This window comes from Miscanthus floridulus, chromosome 4 (assembly GCF_019320115.1).
Source record: "Miscanthus floridulus cultivar M001 chromosome 4, ASM1932011v1, whole genome shotgun sequence".
Lineage (NCBI taxonomy): Eukaryota > Viridiplantae > Streptophyta > Magnoliopsida > Poales > Poaceae > Miscanthus > Miscanthus floridulus.
The window spans coordinates 69,107,425-69,127,802 of NC_089583.1; the positions used below are offsets into that span (position 1 = coordinate 69,107,425).

Sequence of the window (20,378 nt, forward strand, 5' to 3'; positions counted from 1 at the left end):
TGAGAGTTTGTGGACCTAAGTGGCACCCCAAGATAAGTTCAAGGGCCTACGATGCATTTTTACCTCGTGCAGAATGTTGGCCTATGAAAAGACGACATGTTCAATAGATAAGTGTCGCGGAAATATGTATGTTGCGTTGGATTTGCGGTCATACAAGAAGGGATCGAGTTTGAAATGATGATATACGTGATAGATTAGGGGTAGCACCAATTGAAGAAAAGCTTGTCTAACACCGGTTGAGATAGTTTGGACATGTCCAACGAAAACCTCCAGAGGCACCGGTGCATAGTGGAATCCTAAGCCAGGATAGTAACGTGAAGAGAGGCAGATGAAGACTGAAGTTGACTTGGGTAGAGGCAATAAAATGAGACTTAAAATGATGGAATATACCCAAAGACTTAGCCTTAGATAGAAGTGCTTGAAAAACAGCTATTTACATGCCTGAATCTTAATGGCTTCTGCTGGGTTTCAACTTAGTCTACCCCAATTTGTTTAGGACTTAAAGGCTTTGTTGTTGTTGTTGTTAAAGTAGAACACAACAATAACAAAAAGTAGAACATCAATTCCAATGCCATGCATTTTCAAAAAAAAAAAAACAAATCATAAAATACAATGCTATACTAAGATCATGAACATTATAATACTAACGGGTGTATCTACAAACATCACCTTATTTTCAATTGGAGACGCTTCTGGACCCTAAACTTGCTCCTCTTTAGAATGATCCATTCACTCACATTCAAACTCAACATGCTGGCTATCTTCCTCAAAATCACTTAATTCTTCTTGCTCCATTACAGTTCCTGTTGTCCTTTTGTAGGTTATTTCCCTTTATTTTCCAATTAGAAAATAAAATAAAAGGATATATTAAAAAAAAAGGAGAAGGATGTAGACCTATTTGCAATTAGGCCCGTCATGTTGCCAGACCATCCCATCTTGGCCCAGATGGAAAGACTAAAAAATCGAAGAAGCCCATTTAACCTCGCGACCTTAAACCCTAGCTTTCTCCAGACATCCCTTTGGAACATCACGACCGTTCGTTGGAATCTGCGAGCCAATCGAGACCGCTCTTCTCCCCGTCCCCTGCTACATATAAGGCGCCTCCGGCCGTCCTCTCTCTCGTGTCTGGCGGCGGAAGCGTAAGCGGAAGGAAGCAGGCGGCCACCATGGTGAAGGGACGCACGGGACAGCGCGTCAGGCTCTACGTCCGGGGCACCATCCTCGGATACAAGAGGTGAGATCCGCGCTGCCGCCGCTTCTTCTCCGTCTGTTACATGCATCTGGTCATTTCTCGGTTCGATTCGATTCCGCTAACCGTGGTTGCGGTGGTGGCTGTGCAGGTCCAAGTCGAACCAGTACGAGACCACGTCGCTCGTGCAGATCGAGGGGGTGAACACCAAGGAGGACGTCGCGTGGTACGCTGGCAAGCGCATGGCGTACATCTACAAGGCCAAGACCAAGAGCAGTGAGACCCGCTACAGGTGCATCTGGGGCAAGGTCACCCGCCCGCACGGCAACTCCGGCGTCGTCCGCGCCAAGTTCAAGTCCAACCTCCCGCCTGAGTCCATGGTCAGTGACGCACCCTCTGATCTGTGTGATGTGTTGCTTCCCAATTGGTGCTCTGTCCTGATGCTGTTTTTATTTGAGTGCAGGGGCGCAAGGTCAGAGTGTTCATGTACCCGAGCAGCATCTAAGGTTAGGATACACAAACGTCTGATATTCTCTATTTGTTTGGCTGGTTGATCTTGAATTTGTTGTTTGTGATCGAATGATATGACAACGAATTCTGGTTAGACTGCACTCGCCATTTTTGTAGACCATAGGCTAGGACTTTTAGGTGGTTATAAACCTAGAGTCTATCTACCCAACAACCATGTGTTTTATGCAGTTTCAACACATAAATTTTTTTTGCACCATAGAATTAAGATCCAACGGCCTCCATCCACCTTCTACCTCCAGCCTTCTTCTATCTACAGCCTTCTTCTACCTCTAGACAATCACAAGATCACAGATCACAAGAAACAATTTTTTTTTCTATGAAAGGACAAAAAAAAAAAAAATTCCGTCACGTCGACTCCACATCCAGCGATTCTCTGACTTATCAATACAGGCCTCGCTGCTTCCGTCCGCGATGCTGATGCACGCCATCGATGGCGATGGTAGCGTCCATCCCACGTCAGAGTAGTGCAACGTCATACACGGACGAATCTGGATGAAAAGAGGGAGGGAGGGACAAAAAAATCCATGTGTTTTTTTATGCTAAAACACATGTGTGCTGTATAGCATTTCTGTAAGCGTATCATAGTTTGTGGTTACGGTTGTTTAGTAGGAGTCACATTGAGTCTGTGTAGTGTAGCTGCAAGCAGTTTCTATTCAGCTGAGAATCATGGAATTTTGGCTTTTGTGGTTTGGTGTGCTCATGTTGACACTGGCTTGAATTTGGTGAGTTTACAGATGACTGAGGGAGTAAATCACTTAGTGAAGAACGTCAAGTTGAAACTTTTCACTGTTCTTCACATGTCTCAATGATACCAACTACACGTGGAATATACATTATTTAATTCCATTAGTTTTCAGTTATACTGCCTCTGTTCACTAATGTAGGCATTTCTAGTAGGAAAGGAAATGACAACGCTCCTCATCAATCATCAATCAATATATTATAAGAGAGACAAAACTGCTAGAAAATTAACAGTGAGGGATGGGAATGGTGGAATATATATCAGAGATGTTTACATTTGTGGAAACTTTTGAATGCTAAAAATGCTTACCCTTATGGATGAAGGGAGTATATAGTTGTTCCAACTAATGTTTCCCAGTTCTCTATCAGTTAATTCTGTTTTATGGATGCCTACCACCATTTGATTTTATCAGTTTCTTTGCATTGGAGCTCATCAATGCTGTTTTGCATCAGTTCTTAATTGTGCTGTCACCATGTATTGGATATAGTGATGCCTATTTTGAGCACTTTAGACTTAGCAGTTTTTATTTTTTCCATTTATGTTTATATTGGGCATCTTTTCGTGCCATAGAAGTGTAAATGATATTTCTGTCCAAGCACTGATATTTCTGTCCAAGCACTGATATTTAGGGAATGTTTATTGCCTTTTTGATACAATAGAATGGTTGTAAACATACAGTATCCTGTTTAGAACATTGGGCATGGGGCTCCCATGTCCCAACACAAAGTTTGAATTTGTAGCTTCATCCAATGCTTAACCCCTTTAAAAAATTCCATATGCATAGCCTGCAATGCCATTGCTTATGCTATTCTCGGCTTATATGTCTGCAGGTTTTGTTGGAGTAAAGATGGACTAGAAATGGCCATGCTTATTTCTTACTTCTCTCTGAGCTTAAAATGTCATGTGTTGGCAACTTAGATTGTTCATGTACTGAATCTCTGGAAGTTCTGCCAAAATTTGTTGTCGAACAGATGAACTATTGTCCTAATGTATCCAGCAGCAAGCTTCAGAGCTTATTTTGCCCTGCACCATCGATGTCTGATTGCAGTATTTTCAATTTCATATGGCCGTGTTTTACACTTGTTTGCCTCATGTTCGGCTGCCACATCTCAAATGTTGAAATGAGTTTCGTTTGGTGTGAACGTGTAATATTCTTCTACGCTGCTCTGGGATGCATTTTCAAACCCATTTCTCTAAAATTAATGGGCACAGGAGGCCCTACTAGGTAATTTAGCTTTCTTTTTTTTTACAGTCAACCATAAATTATACTTCCTAGCTTTCAGTCAACCATAAACTATACTTCCTCCGTCAGGAAACGATAGGCAAGAGGAAATGATAGGCAACCCTAGGGAAATGTAAAAAAAAAAATGGTAGGGAAAGATGTCCACTGGTTTCCCTAGAGTGATATCCCAAGGGAAATGTAAAAAAAGAAGCGATAGGGAAAGATGTCCCCTATAGGAATTTTTGTGGGAGAACCTTCCTAGGGATAAATTCGACGACAAAGAAATTATGTCCTATGTTTTTTGGTAGAAACCCTAGGAAGAGTCGTGTCTATCTCTTTTTCCTACTGTTTGTCATTCTAGGGAAAGATATGTATTACGTTTTATTTATATATTTATCTCTACATTTTTATTTCTGTTTTTTTTTAATTATTAGGATTAGGATCATGTCCGTTGCAATGGGAACAAGTGTTGTACTTTTATTATAAAATGATATTTGGATTGTGATGTCTGCAACATTCTATTTTGTAGCTAATCGTCACTGTTACATAAATCTCACGAAGCATAGACAATTAATAGAGAATTGAAGTTTTGATGTAAATTGAAACAATCTACCTTATACCATCACAACCGTGTTCATTACAACTATCCGTTCTGTCTTGTCTCTAATGCGTGTAAGATAGTCAATTAAAACTCTTCTGGATTTCCATCATAAGCTAATAGCTCGATCACAAAATCCCTTCATAGCCTTTGGCCATCGTGTGCGAAGTCAGATATGGGCAATCTGAAATTTATCTAGCGAGTTTGAAAGCTTCTTATCCACTACTTCCTCTGTCCCTAAATATTTATTGTTTTCGTTTTCCAAAAAAACAACTTTAACTAAATACATATTTAAAAATATTAATATTTATGGTATATAATTAGTATCATTGATAGATATTTGAATCTAATTTTTTAACAAATTTATTTGGAGACACAAATGCTGCACGTATTTTTTATCAATCGAGTCAAACTTAACGGCACGTAAATCGTGACGACACATATTTAGGGACAGAGGAGTATGTCCCTTAAAATTTAAAATAAGCCAAGAATATGGGCATGGTGGGAAATAATAATGATGTAATAGTAGTATAGAAACCATGTCACAGTCCAAAAATAGTTATTTGTTGGGCTGATCGGCAGGACCGCAGGAGTAACACCTAAAAATGCTAGCAGAAGACCAGTGACGGGCCCACAGGGTATGTTAGGTAGGCCACTGCATACCCCGGCGTCCAGCAGTCATGCATACATAATAGAAAATTTATACGTAGAAAGAGAGAGAGAGGAAGCAAGCAACGCAAGTACGCAACGACTCGGTTCGGCTTCTGCGCTTCCGCACGCGCGCATACCGCGGACGCGGAGTTTGCGCCGGCCTGGGCCTGGGAGTAACTGCACGCGGAGAAGTCGAGCCGTCTGTCGTCGTCTTCGTCTCTGCGCCAGCGCCCAGCGCCCGGCCACGGCGGAGCTTTGGCAATTGGACGTTCGGCGACGGCGCGTCGGGCACTCGGGCGGATCGCGTCGCCGCGTCGGGCATCGATCAACGATCGGCACTTCGGGCCTTCGGCGGAGCTTCGACAGCTTGGCCCAGTTCGGCGCGGCGCGGCCGCACGGGTCAGGAGGCCCAGGACGGCAGGATCATCCGCGGTACGCCGCCGGCTGCTCGACTGATCGGCACTTCGGCACTCCGAATCCGACGGTACTTAGTTGCAAACTTGCAGGACTGCAGGTATTGATGATCTTGTTATTTGTAAAAAAACTTTGTACTGTACTCGTATAGTCATATTTTTATTTATTTATTTATTTATGGGTGATTTCTTATTATTTCAATTCGTGTTCGTGAGTTTGTTCAACAGACCACTGATTATCAATTTAGCATCAATCGCATGTGACTATACTATTTGAGTTTCGCACTTTTGGTAATTATAAACTATTTTTCAGAAGAATTGTTGAATGATGAAGAGAAACGGCGACATTCGATCCTTTTTTACAAAGCAGCAAAGAAGCCGGCTGCAGCTGCTTTGAACCCTACCCCACCTCCGGTTGAAACTGTTGTGGAAGAGCATAATCGAGAAGATAGAGCAGAAGTTGAAGAAATTGCAGATCCTTCGCCCTCGCTAGCGTCATCGCCACCGCCACCGCCCGCATCAAAGCCACCGGTGTATGACATCAATCTTCTACCATATGATCCAGGTGAAAGGCTGCCCATAAAAGATTATCATGTTAATGATCAAGATGCAATCCATAGAGCATATATTACTAAAGGTCCTTGCAAACCTTATATACATGATTTCCCGTATCGAAACATTGGAGACACACCTCGTCGATTCAGTTTACAGTGGTTGTATAATTATGAGTGGCTTGAATATAGTATCAAGAAGAATTTTGTATTTTGCTTTATATGCTACTTGTTCAAGAAGGGCAGTGGGTCAGATGCATTTGTTGTTAATGGATGGGATAATTGGAATATAGGAAACGCCGCACTCATCAAACATAGTGGTTCTAAGGCACACAAAGCAACTCAGGAGAGGTATATTGGTTTTATAAATCCCAAGGTAGCAATTGATTATCACATTGACAAGTGGACTGATGAGGAGCTTCGTCTTTACAAGAAAAGATTAACATATTCACTTAGATGTATCAAGTTTCTTTTGCTTCAAGGATTGGCATTCCGTGGAAATGATGAAAGTGAAGAGTCTAGCAACAGAGGCAACTTCATTGAACTTTTGAAGTTTCTTGTAGGAAATAGTGATGAAGTGAACAAGTATGTCTTGAACAATGCACCAGGTAATTGCACTTTGACTAGCCCAAAGATACAAAATCAAATTATTCATTGTTGTGCCATAGAAACTAGAAAGAAAATAATTGAGGAACTTGGTGATGAGCCCTTTGCAATTTTAGCCGATGAGTCTAGTGACATATCACATAAAGAACAACTAGCTCTTTGCTTGCATTTTGTTGATAAACTTGGAAGGCCATGTGAGCACTTCATTGGAGTTGTTCATGTAGATGATACTACGTCTTTGTCACTTAAGGAAGCAATCAAAGGTTTACTTGATAGTAATGGATTGAGTATGACTCGGATTTGAGGTCAAGGTTATGATGGGGCTAGCAATATGAAAGGTGATATTAAAGGGCTGAAAACATTAATCATGAAAGAATCACCTTCTGCTTATTATATTAATTGCTTTGCACATCAACTCCAACTAGTTCTTGTAGCTGTTGCCAAGGAAAATACTGATTGCAAGACCTTTTTTGATCAAGTATCTATCTTGTTGAACATTGTTGGGGTTTCTTGCAAGCGTCATGGTATGCTTCGAAATGCTAGGCTGGAGAATGTCAACAAATCACTACAGTGTGGTGAGCTTGAATCAGGGAGTGGTTTAAATCAAGAGATGGGTTTGCCTAGGCCTGGTGACACTTGATGGGGCTCGCATTACAAAACTATATGTAGCATCATCACTATGTATTCCTCAATCCATGATGTGCTCATTGAGCTTGGTGCTGATATTGCATATTAGGATGATTGGACAAAGAATCATTTTGTGTTTGGAGCATTTGAAACCTTTGAGTTTGTTTTCTTTGTGCACTTAATGTATGTTATTCTTGGATACACAAATGAGTTATCCGAGTGTTTGCAGAGAAGGGATCAAGATATTCTTAATGCAATCTCACTTGTTAATGTAGCAAAGAGCAGAATGCAACAATTGAGGTCTGATGGTTGGGATAAATTTCATAAGACGGTCACTTCTTTTTGTATTACACATGGTGTCGAAGTTCCTGCTATGGATGATGCTTATGTGCCTTATGGAAAATCAGCAAGGTATGCCCGTGCTCGAAACCAAAAAAATGATGACCATTTTAGAAGAGAAGTATGCATTGGTGTCATTGATCAAATTAGTCAAGAGCTTGATAATCGGTTTGATGAAATCAACATGGAGCTACTCTCTTGTATGTCAGCCTTTAGTCCTTCCAAGTCCTTTGCTTCATTTGATGCACAGAAGCTGCGTAGATTGGCTGAATTTTATCCTAATGACTTCTCCAACAACAATTTGGTACAACTAGAATTGCAACTTGATAATTATATTGATGACATGAAACGAACTGAATGCTTCCAAGGTCTAGACAATATTGTTGATCTCTCAGTTAAGCTTGTTGATACAAATAGTCACAAAGTGTATGATATGGTGTACTCGCTTCTCAAATTGGTATTGCTTTTACCGGTGGCAACTGCGAGCGTTGAAAGGGTATTTTCTGCATTGGTTATAGTGAAAATAAAATCAAGGAATAAGCTAGGTGATATTGTTCTGGATGATTGTCTACAAACATTTATTGAGCGGGATATTTTCTTTCAAGTTGATGAAGATGATATAATTGAGACATTCATGTCATTGAGAAAGCGACAGATCAATAAATAATATTGTAAGTCTCTTATATGGCTATATTTTAAAGTATTTTGTATTTCATTTGAACAATTTATATGGTTTTAGAATATGGTTTTACAAAATGAGAATATGGTTTTACCAAATTATATATGGTTTACCGAATTGCATAAGAAATTTTTTTTTGCTGCGCATATCCAGAGATAAAAACCTAGGTCCGTCACTGCAGAAGACAACCAATTAATGATATTCTCCACACATAAGGCTCACGATTCCTGTTTCATTCTTACACATACTATACAGAAGGATCATCACAAAGGGTCAAATCAGTACCAAATTCTCTCATTTTCTTGACAAAAATGTCTTTGCTCCTTGCATCATTAGCCTCTCTACCATGAATAGCTGATTCTCCAATATGCTACTGAAGTTGGACGTGTATGCTAACGTGTACCTTCATTGTTGCCATGTGCGTCAGATAAATCTTTACCTCGGTACAACATATGCTTATTGTTGTACGTTGACTCAACTGGATCATACTTGCTGCTATCCAAGCTGGGCTGGAGTTTCCCCCGATCGTCAACATCAGGGACGACCACGGCGCCACGCCGCCGCACCTCGCCTCTAGGCAGGGCTGCGTGCAGGTGCTGATGGAGAATGGCGGCACCATGTCCGCTTTTGCAGCCTCATACGTGTAATCTTGTGTGCTCAACTTCCCAAGTGAACTCATCAACCATCTGCCCAATTTGCATTTGAAAATTCAACGAGGGACCAGTTGTTGTTCTAGAGAACTGTCCTTTTGCTGAATGAATTGCTCATATAGATCTTACAACAAATAGTTTTGGTCCCTCTAGGAGGATTCCTTATGCTTCTGCGCTGAAGTGCAACCACGAGACGAATGAGGGACTATGCATCATCATTCATTGGCGGAGCTGGCAGGCTTTCTAGTTTGTTAAGTTTATTAGATGCTTGAACGTGATGTTTACTACTGGGTATGTTACTGTGCCATGGTTGGGGAATCTCTATTACACAGCGCGACGGTGCAACCCTGCTCGGACGTGTCTCCCCCTCCCTCCCGTGCTCTTCCTCCCGCTCGCGACCCCGCTCCAACCGAGCCCGTGCCCGCGACAAAGAAGACGACGACAGCGGTTAGGGTTCCGAACTTCCGGCAGTGGGTTCAACACTCTCTCTCTCTCCGAATATCCCCTTCTTCCCCAACTCTAGCAGGCTTATAAGGCGCTCGGGGGAGACAGACCGTCCAGGCGGTGGGGACGGGAGAGATGGTGGCGAGGTGGAGGTGACGGTGATGCCGCCAGAGCGGGCGGCGTAGTAGGAGGCGTTCGGATCAGGTCGGGGCAGGGCCGCCCATGGCCATGGCAGCGGTGGGAGGGGAGGGGGAGGAGGAGGAGGTCGCCATGGGCGGTAGGGTCTCGCGGGAGCTCCGTAGCCGCAAAGCTCCAACGAGACCTTACTGCCTGCGGTGGGACGGTGGGCATCCAAACCTATACGCAAGCGGCGGGGAGGTGAGCGACACAGCTGACAGGGAGGTGGGTGACACGGCTAGCAGCCGCTGGCTGGGGGCGGCAGGCGATGAGGGCGGGGGTGGGTGCGCGAGGATCGCGCCTTAACTTCATCCTTATGGTTGTTACTCCCTTTGTTTCAAACCGTAAGACGTTTTGGCATTTCTAGATACATTTTTGTACTAAATATCTAGACATCGAGTAAATCTAAGTCCATAGCAAAAGCTATATATATGTATATAGAAAAACCAAAATATCTTATAATTTAGAATGAAGTGAGTATATGTTGTTCATGATTAAAGGGCATTAAATATATGCAAGTTGGGTGATAATTGAAATTGTATATGCTATTATTTTTTTTGTAAAACTTACCGGTTGACACATATTTAAATGTATGCAGCAACTTGTGTTAAATTTGCTGCCAAAACCCTTGCCATCTCTGCAAAAAAAGTCTTAAGCCTTTGACCCAAAACAGGGGTAAAATCATAAATAAAGAATACAAAATTAAGGGTAAATTTGTATAGACAAAATTGTTATTTTATCTTATAAATAACATCGTCGCATGGACTTAAACAGAACAGGGGCAAAGTTTACCTTCGCAACGCTCTCACTTTTGCTTTTGCTCGACAAGTCTTTCAGTCAGGCTCTTCCGCCTCAGTGACCACTGTCCCATCCGGCTCGACAAAGTCATATCATATCTCGCGTCTTGAGGAGATACTAGTACTATGTACAGATGGGTGCAAGTCAAATGGCTGACAAAGTGCGCGAAAAAAATAACAAATGTGCAACAACCGCTAAAAAGTTGAAAACGTTGTACATCATGCTACGACGGTGCGGTAACGAAGAAATAAAAGAGAAGCAGCGAATCACGCATGGGACATATAAATGTACTCCGGGCCATTGATGAATTGCATACACAAAATAGAGATCGCGTGCTCTTTTTAGGGAGGTGACCGTTACATAGTTGAGAAATATCACCCTCTCCATCTGTTTTAAATTATAGATCGTTTTAGCTTTTCTAGTCTAGGTACATAGCTCACCTAGATATACGATATGTCTAGATACATAATAGGAGTTATATATTTAGAAAAGACAAAACAACCTATGAATCGGAACGGAGGTAATGGGAGGATAAATCCTTTATTTGGACCTATATATTATAAATATAAAACACTATTGTCTTAATAGTAAAAATTTTAAAAAACAAACAAACCGATGATAACAATGCAGGCTGACGAGTTTAAGATATCTCTGGATCCCATGGTCTAAAGTTTAACAACTAAACTTTACACCACTTTATTTAACTCTTAATGCTCTAAAAAGGTTGTCTAAGGTTGAATCTAAAGTTTAGTCAACATAAAAAAAAAGAACACTCTTCAGTTCATTTTAGACCATAAAAGCTGATCTAAAGTTCACAACTAAACTATAGACCGAAGCCAAACAGGACCTTACACTTTAGTTATGAAAATAAAGTAAGGTGGCTTGATATTAGAGAAGTTACCAAATCAAATTTTGTATAATATGAGCCAAAAAAATTGATCAAAGTAGCAACATATGAAAATGGAGTAATAAGGTGGCTGTGGACGGAGAAGAAAGGGTCTGATAACACTACTACGAAAGGTTGTCGTATGACAGCAGAGCCATTAACATGCACGTTACGTTATTTCAGATTTTCAGCTAAAGCGCGCACGCGTATTAACACAGCATTAACTCGTGCAGTCGCCGACTGACCGGCCGGCCGGACGGCCACGCGGGCTCCTCGCCGGTTATGCACACATACACATTTGCCAGTCACGACGAGATCGAGGTCACCGCCTCCGCGCCGTCACAGTCGCCGCGGCCGTCTCCTCCCGCCCCTGGCTGCCTCCGCCGCCGCCGACGCGTCCGCCTGCTCTTCGCCGCCCTCCGCCGGCGCCACCGGATCGCGGCGACCGTGTCGGTGAACGCGCGTAGGATGTCCTTGTGCACGGCGCTGTCGTTGAGGCGGAGATAGCAGAAGAGCAGCTCGTCCATGAAGTCCCAGTCCACCGCCGCCGCGGCGCCGCTCCTCCCCCTCTCGCTCCCCGCGGCGGCGTCCACCATCTCCCGCATGGACCGCCGGAAGTCCTCGTACGGTGCCGCGGAGAGCGTCGCCACCGCCACGCCGGAGCCACGGACCACCGCCTTGGGCTCGTCTGCCGCCTCGCTCCCGCGGTCGCCGTAACAGTCCTGCGCCGACGACGAGCCGCCCTCGTCGCCGTCGACAGCGGCAGCCGAGGCGGCGAGGCCGACCCGGAGGGACCTGAAGTTGACGGCGAGGGCGTCCCCGCTGCCGTCGTCGTCGTGCTTGTGGCGGTTACGGCGGCCGGAGGCGAAGGAGTGGGTCCGGGGATGCATGCACCCGGAGAGGAACGAAGTGGCAGCAGAGGACGACGACGACAGCGACGTCTCGCCGTTCGCCATTGCGTGGCCCCGGCGGCTGTGGAGCTTGCCGAGCGCTCTGGACAGGTGGAGGAATGACCTGTGGAGCCTCGTCACATTCTTCTTGCATTCCGCAGCCTTGGCGCTCCTGCCCTCCCCCTCCTCCTCCTCCTCCTCCTCCATGTCTGAGTTCTTGGACTCTGTGTTCGATCTGTGGATCTTGACTTCTTGAGGTGCGTTTGTAGTGGATCTAAAGCTCTAGTAGAGAGAGGAGAGGAGAGCAGGTGCTCCACATTTATGTGCATGGGAGAGTTACATTACATACATTATGGTGCACATTGCGCTGCTAGGTAGGAGTAGGCCGGGGAGGGTTCCAACTTTAGTAGGTTGACCTTTGATTGATTGTCATTCTTTAGGGTCACCTAAGATTAATTTGTAGGTTGACCTTTTGCTCTAAGGTACTTTACTTCTTTTTTCCAAACAAGGATGATTGGCGCCCATACTCTGCATCGTGTAACACTGGCCAGCAACACCCACAAGGCTCCGGATTTATGCATATACTTTTGTCATATAATAAATTGATAAGCAAATATAACCGTGAGTCCAACGAGAAGAATTCAGGGCAAGTCACTACCGGAACGACTTCTTCGTCGAGTGTCACAGATTTTGCCGAGTGTGTTTTATCAGGTACGAGTGCCAGAAAAAAAGCACTCGGCAAACAACTGACACTCGGTAAAGAGGTGTTTTGCCGAGTGCCGAGCACTCGGCAAACAATAACACTCGGCAAAGAGGTGGTTTGCCGAGTGTCAGGATAAGACACTCGGCAAAGGGCCGCCTCCGTTAACGGCCGGCAGGCGCCGTTAATCCTTTGCCGAGTGTCTTATCTCGACACTCGGCAAAGAGGCTCCTTTGCCGAGTGTCATTTTTTTTGACACTCGGCAAACCATATTTTTTTTCACTTTTGACCTCCAAACTTTTTCTACAGTCCTCATACAATACCCGGTACTCCATGTTCCAATGTGGCACATTTCTCGGACTTTTCTATATTTCTTTAATTTATTTCATTTAATTGAATTTTCTTGGATAATTCAAATTATAACCGCTAGTCATTCGAATAATGAAAAAAATGAATGGAAAAATAATATTCATGTTATTTAGTATAATGTGAGGCCGTATCTAGGAACAGACCACCAATTTCGAACATTTTGTTCACGAAACATAACCACGAACTTGCGGTCGAGTTATTTTTAAATTCTATAAAAAGCAAACGAAGTCCGAAAATCATGAAACTTGTCAATATGTCAAGATATCATATGTGGAGGCTGTGATAAAAAATTACGAAGGTTTTGTGCAAGTTGCCACGTACGATGCTTGCAAACCGAAGAATTTCTGAAGAAGTTTCATGATTTCGTGAAGAGGACGACGAGGTGGTAAGCATCGTACGTGACAAACTTGTGGGAAACCTTCTTGATTTTTTATCACAGCCTCCACATATGATATCTTAACATCCTGACAAGTTTTATGATTTTCGGACTTCGTTTGCTTTTTATAGAATTTAAAAACAACTCGACCACAAGTTCGTGATCATGTTTCGTGAACAAGATGTTCGAAATTGGTGGTCTGTTCCTGGATACGGCCTCACATTATACTAAATAACATGAATATCATTTTTCTATTCATTTTTTTCATTATTCGAATGACTAGCTGTTATAATTTGAATTATCCAAGAAAATTCAATTAAATGAAATAAATTAAAAAAATATAGAAAAAGTCCGAGAAATATGCCACATTAGAACATGGAGTACCAGGTATTGTATGAGAACTGCAGAAAAAGTTTAGAGGTGAAAAGTGAAAAAATATGATTTGCCGAGTGTCAAAAAAATAACACTCGGTAAAGGAGCCTCTTTGCCGAGTGTCAGGACGGGTGGCACTCGGCAAAGATTTAAAAAAAAATAAAAAAACCCCTCTTTACCGAGTGCCAGACTGGTTGGTACTCGGCAAAGAATTTTAAAAATTAAAAAATACTTTGTCGAGTGCCAGATCGGGGGCACTCGGCAAAGAATTTTTTTTTAAAAAACCATCTTTGCCGAGTACCAGGCCAGGTGACACTCGACAAAGAATTAAAAAAAATTAAAAAAAACCTTTGCCGAGTGTCAGATCAGGGGCACTCGACAAAAGGGGGATTTTAACCCCGTCGGCTGGGCCAGCCCACACACACCGCATACACACACGCGCCAGCGCCACCCCTGCCCGCGCTCCCGCGTTTGCGCCGCCCCTTGCGCCGCGCTGCCGGAGGAGGAGAAAGAGAGGAGGAGGAGGAGAGGAGGAGAGGAGGAAGAGAAGGAGGCCGTCGAAGCAACGACGTCTTCGCATCCGGCCATATCGGTCGCCATTCTGCAGTGGTGAGCCCCTATGCCGTCTCCGCCTGATGGATGTGGATGCATGAATAGATTAAGATGTCCTGGTTATGGTGCCTTCGTGGACGCTGGTTATGGTGCATAGTTGCAAATCTAAGGTTTAGCATGGATGGATTGTGGATGCATGGATTGATGTTTGTCATGAATTAATATAGCTTATGGAATATATTAGTAATGGGATACAGATCCTGAATTTGTAATCCCTGATCCTTGCTTATTCTGATTACGTTGCTAGGTGTTCCTTACATAATCTTGTGCATGTCGGCCATCGTGTTGTTCATATATATGTGCATGTCGGCCATCGTGGCATTGGTTTTCTTGTAGGTTTTGAAAACCTCACCGTGCAGGGGAGGTGCTGCCGAAATTTTGTATTAACAGTTTTATGTTTCTTTTTTTGCAGAGAAGAGCCCGTCGGAGCGGAGCCGGAGTACCTCGGCGACCCCGATCGCCTTCCTCGCCGCTGCGGGTCTACCTGCACCGCGTCGCCTCGCCACTGCACCAACCCGCCACGGCCCCACTAGCCTGACTCCACCGCCACCCTAGGTATAACCCCTCTTTCTATATCATTGTCATAGATCACGTAACCCAGTTAGGCGTATCCCGTTCAAAAGAGATACGGTTGGAAATATGCAGATATTTCCATATCTAAAACCGTATCTATTTCGAATTATCCACATTTTTTGGACAGCCCGTGGATACGTAGGTGGGGTTAGTTTCCATGGTCTACTCCGATCCAAGACAGAGTTTTAGCATCATCTCCCTTTTGTTCTCCGGATACACACTCTCCCTAGCAGGATGTGTATTTGGAGAACAGCAGGGAGGTGCTACCAAAATTCTGTCTTGGATAGGAGTAGAGCATGAAAACTAACCTCATCTATGGATCCTCATGTGGGGTTAGGACCTATCCTCACCTATTAGATAGTAGGAACATTGTGTAGATGCAATTGATGTTTATATTACTTGTCGCTATATATGTTATAGGATGGAGGACCGTGAGTGGATGTACACGGGCCGCGCAAGTCAGGGTCAGGTCACCAATGAATGGATCGACAAGACCGATGCTTTCTTGGAACGGGCATTTGGCGTGGCTGCTAAAGGAGCGAGTAAAATTTGCTGTCCCTGTAGCAAATGTGCAAACAGGAAAAGACAAACGAAGAAGGTCATGGGGGAACATCTTTGGAAGAATGGATTTACGGCAGACTATACCCGGTGAGTCTACCATGGTGAAGCCGATCGTATGAGAGAGGAGGTGGTGAGACCACGCGTCGAGGATTATGATGCTGATGTCGGGGTAGCAGACATGTTAAATGACTATCACAAGGCACAGTTCGCTGAAGGACATACGAAGGAGGAGCATGTCTAGCTAGTGCTGGTAGAGTTGAGCTATTTCTTTTACCAGCTTTGTGAGTATAATTGTTTTAGTTTATATGTTCATGCTTACGGTCAAATCTAGTGGAGTATGAAAATTTTATTCATGCATGGTATATATTTATCTTGTCTCACACATGCAATCTCTTCTTCTTTGTGCATAATCAATCGGTGACATCGAACGATCCTCATGCTTCAGCGAATCCTTCACCAAATCAGTGATGATACTTGTGGTTGTTAATGGTACTTCTATTTGCAATTGTGGTTGACGATGATAGAGCACTTGGATTGCTTGTGAACTTATTTGTGATATATTATGAGCCATGTGACGTTTGTGATATATATGTGACGTTTGTGATATATATGTGGTGTTGGTGATATATATGTGCTGTTGATGATATATATGTGATGTTGGTGATGTTTGTTATATATATCTTTCTGTTTGTTTGGATGGGATGTAAAAAACAAATAAAAAGGTTGTTTTCAGTCACTTTGCTGAGTCCGAGTGCAATGGCCATGACACTCGACAAAGTGACTACCTGAGAACTATCTGGGAACATACTTTGCTGAGTGCAATGGCCATTGCACTTGGCAAACATCATAGATTTGTCGAGTGCCATGGGCCAGGCACTCGGCAAAGGTGGCATGTTTGCCGAGTGTCTTGTCGGTGGCACTCGGCAAAGTGGCCACCTTTGCCGAGTGTCTAAGTCAACGGTGCTCGATAAAGCGGGTACCTTTGCCGAGTGTTTGACCTTGACACTCGGCAAAACCGCCGTCACAGTGGCGCTCGTCGTCACGGCCACTTTTCTTTGCCGAGTGTCGGATTGGCACTCGGCAAAGAGGTCTTTGCCGATAAACTGTTTATCGAGCGCCCTTTGCCGAGTGTAATACTCGGCAAAGGCTTTGTCGAATGTATATCAGCCTTTGCCGAGTGCCTCAGGCACTCAGCAAAGAAGCCACCTCCGGTAGTGAGTTATGGTGTGTTTGGTTGGTGGATGGAGCTTGCATTGTATATCCTGGCTGAGGGGATGCAGGTTGAGTGGAACCATATCTTAGAAAGGGTGTTTAGTGAAGTTACATAAAACTAAGATGTTGTTTGGTTGCGTATAAACAGATGCGATCTATCAGCTAGTATGTGAGAATGACGCATGGATCCCACAACCATTTGTTGCATCTGCCGAGCCTGGTCGGGCAGTGAAGCTCAAATCCACCGCATCCGCCCAGCCTAGATCTGAGTGTATATTTGCATGCGCGGATGCAGGTCTCTATAGGAGAGCTTGCCAACTATGGGGGGTATAACCCTAGGTACCCATGGCAAGGGACATGGAACGCATGGCCAGGGATGGTCCAGCCCATGACATCAAGACTTACGGTGCACGGCACTGCTCGGCGTACACCGTAAGACATCTAAAAGATTGGATTTACTAGGATTCTTAGAGATATTATAATCCTACCATATAACCGACAAGGATACTTTCCTTGTAACCCTATCCCTCCAGAGTATATAAGGAGGGATAGGGGTCGCCTAGTCGGTATTGAAAGGATTAAGATGCCCAAGAGGGGGAGGGTGAATTGGGCTAATTCTAAAATTCTTTGCAATAATTAAACCCTACACTTAGCCCACTTCACCCCTTATGTCTAGAATATGTTCCTATTATTCTACCGCACAAAAGTTTTACACCCTAGGTTCCAATCCTACCCTAGCATGGCAATTCTAAGAATATAAAGACAAGAAATGAATTACTTAAATGTAAATGCTTAAAGTAAAGAGAGAAGAAGGAACGCGGTGATATTTTGTCGATGTATCGGAGAGTCGCCACTCCCCACTAGTCCTCGTTGGAGCACCCGTGCAAGGGTGTAGCTCCCCCTTGATTCATACAAGGATCAAGTGCTCTCTACGGGCTGATTCTTCGACACTCTGTTGCGGTGAATCTCCCACAACCGCTCACAACTTGAGTTGGGTCATCCACAAGCTCCATCGGATGATCACCAAACTCTCGATCACCGCCAAGGCGTCTAGGTGATGGCGATCGCCAAGAGTAACAAGCACAAACTCTTACTTGACCACAACAAGCCTAATGAGAAGGGTGGATGCACACTTGCTACTCTCCTTGCACTAATGAGGCCTTAATCTTGGATTCTCAAATCTTAATCACCTCACTAGGCTCTTGCTCTCCTTTGCACTCTCAAGGGTGTTTCTCAGCTTAACAAATGGGCAAGAGGCCTCCCTTGGATGAGTGGAGTAAGTATTTATACCCCCTCATTTAAAACATAACGTTTGGAGGCTGAGTCATCACTCTGCGGGGTGACCGAACGCTCCGGTCAGGTATCCCCGCCACTGTGTCAGAAAGAGCCATTAAGTTCTGACCGAACTCTGACCTGCGTCCGGTCATGAAAACTGCTCTCTAAAACCTTACTGATGTTGACCGGACGCTGGCACCTAGAGTCCGGTCACTTCGCTGTTCAGCGTCCGGTCAGTTATCGGATCCTGACCAGCGTCCGCTCAGCACTGACCGGACGCGTCCGATCAGGAATCTCCCTCTCTGGAACCTCTCTAGAGTTGACCTGACGCAGGCACCCAGCGTCCGGTCACTTTTCACTCAGCGTTCGGTCACAACCAGACGGCTCTAGTTGATCAAATGAACTGACCGGACTCACCCTTTAGCGTCCGGTCAGTCATTTGACCCTTCATTCACTTCTAACTCGAAATCAGATGTGAATGAAGTTTGCTCCAATTGATCTTAGGGCTACTCTGGAGCTACCTAGTGCTAAATTTGATAAGTGTGCACCACACCTAACTCACTAGACTCACCTAGGTCAAGCTATTAGTCCATACCCCTCTTAATAGTACGGCCAAAGAAAAAACAAAGTCCTAAACTACTCTAAGTGTCTCTTCAACACCAAACGACACTTAGAACTAGTCCATCCTTAACCTTGTCCATTCTTTGAAAAATGAAACGATTTCCATCGTAAGGGCATGACAACCATGATTGCCCAATCAATTGCCATTACCATGACCTAACTTAAATTGCCTCTGCAAAACATATGTTAGTCATAGTACTTTCATATTGTCATTAATCACCGAAACCCAACTAGGGGCCTAGATGCTTTCAGGTATGACCATCGAGATCCTGGGCTTAGTCTAGGGTTTCACCTCATCATAATATACAATCCACCAAAGACATAGGACGTAGAGTATTACGTCGACTTGACGGCCTGAACCTATCTAAATCGTTGTCTCTGTGCCTGTGTCACCATCTCTAGTTCGTATCACGTGCACCTTCACCGATTCATCTACTACCGTGAGCATAACCCTCGATAGACTGCCAACCATATTTCGTCGACCCCAACCAAACACATTTTTTCAGCAGAATATACACACGCATAGATACAGTCTGGGCAGAAACACCCAACCAAACACGTCCTTAGGAGCCGCTTGGTTTCCCAACAAGCTAGCCTTGCCTAGCATGGCTGGGTAAACCAAACCTTGCTAGTTGAGGCGAGCCGATTTGGCTAGCTTGCCTCAACAAAAAAAAAAACTTCCCAACACATGATGCGAGGTAAGGTAGCTAAGAACCTATGTCTTGCTCGTTCCAACTAACACGATGTAACACAGTGTTTGCAAAGATTTCAAACATCTCCTTAGTTTATTTCATCTGTTCAAACTAGCACGCAAAAAAAGGCCTTCTTAGGAATGGAGGAAAAACAAAGGATTCAAATTCCTACGGATTGAAGTCATGTAGCAGCCCTTGGTTTATAGGACTTGCTCGTAGAAATTCTAAAGGAAACTTTCCTTTCCTTCAATTTCAGTGCTCGCATTTTACAAGACACATATGATGACTTTGTTAATATCAAGACCTACTGGATCATGCTCTTACAGGTATTAATAGATATGAGTATATATGCATGTATTTGAGTGCTGGTGTCTCCAACATGTTTCGAGAAAAAAAGAACACCAATTCCTAGATTTTTTTTCAGACCATATATGCTATTACGCATGCAATTGAAGCTGCGTATAAAGAACGGTGAATGCATATATCCCGCGAGATATCCAAATTATTATTTTTCCTCTAATATAAATCACGGCAAAGCTTTTGCCATCTTATTAAAAAAATATTCAAATTCACATGGGCGAATCCACAGAGATGGAATATGGCTTGGCATGGATGTTACGGAGAGTACAACACGCATACCGTAGTAAGAAGGGACCCAATCAATCACAGCACGAATGCCTCCACGTGACGGCTTGCACACGGCCGTTTCGAAATGCTGGACTGACTCCTCTCGATTTTCTCTGCCCCTAATGTGAAATTCCTAGGACGATTCAGGATTTTCACAATTTATAGGGTGCCATGTGACATTTCTGCGAAAATCATGTGAAATTTCTGCATTCAGAAAGGCTTTTGGCCCCAAGCATAAGATCATATTTAACATCAGGGTTATTTAGATTTTTTCCTAAACTTATCATAAGGTGAATCCTATTTTCACTTATAAGGCCTGAGCTAGGGCTCATGCTCGTGAGGGGAGTATTGAAGTATAAATGAATTGTTCATCTTTTCCTATCATTTAAGATTCT

The 20,378-nt window shown here is 43.8% G+C and overlaps 2 protein-coding genes and 1 long non-coding RNA gene across 6 annotated transcripts in view; 2 read left to right on the plus strand and 1 right to left on the minus strand.

Moving 5' to 3' along the window:
- The window catches only part of LOC136551656 (uncharacterized), a 212,805-nt gene that overhangs the window by 60,585 nt on the left and 131,842 nt on the right, over positions 1-20,378 (plus strand). The window lies entirely within an intron of this gene.
- Positions 1,083-3,490, plus strand: LOC136551648 (large ribosomal subunit protein eL33w-like). The gene is made up of 4 exons (XM_066543201.1): positions 1,083-1,234; positions 1,341-1,569; positions 1,653-1,695; positions 3,293-3,490. The coding sequence occupies exons 1-3, from the start codon at positions 1,167-1,169 to the stop codon at positions 1,692-1,694; spliced, it is 339 nt and encodes a 112-aa protein (XP_066399298.1). The 5' UTR covers positions 1,083-1,166; the 3' UTR covers position 1,695; positions 3,293-3,490.
- On the minus strand, positions 11,185-12,227 carry LOC136551649 (transcription repressor OFP16-like). The gene has a single exon (XM_066543202.1). The coding sequence runs from the start codon at positions 12,198-12,200 to the stop codon at positions 11,409-11,411; it is 792 nt and encodes a 263-aa protein (XP_066399299.1). The 5' UTR covers positions 12,201-12,227; the 3' UTR covers positions 11,185-11,408.

Bases quoted from the DNA above. Each gene is read 5' to 3' on its own strand.
- LOC136551649 (XM_066543202.1), bottom strand. From the start codon at position 12,200: ATGGAGGAGGAGGAGGAGGAGGAGGGGGAGGGCAGGAGCGCCAAGGCT.
- LOC136551648 (XM_066543201.1), top strand. From the start codon at position 1,167: ATGGTGAAGGGACGCACGGGACAGCGCGTCAGGCTCTACGTCCGGGGC. The intron at 1,235-1,340 runs GTGAGATCCGCG...GTGGCTGTGCAG, and splicing joins ACCATCCTCGGATACAAGAG to GTCCAAGTCGAACCAGTACG. The intron at 1,570-1,652 runs GTCAGTGACGCA...ATTTGAGTGCAG, and splicing joins ACCTCCCGCCTGAGTCCATG to GGGCGCAAGGTCAGAGTGTT.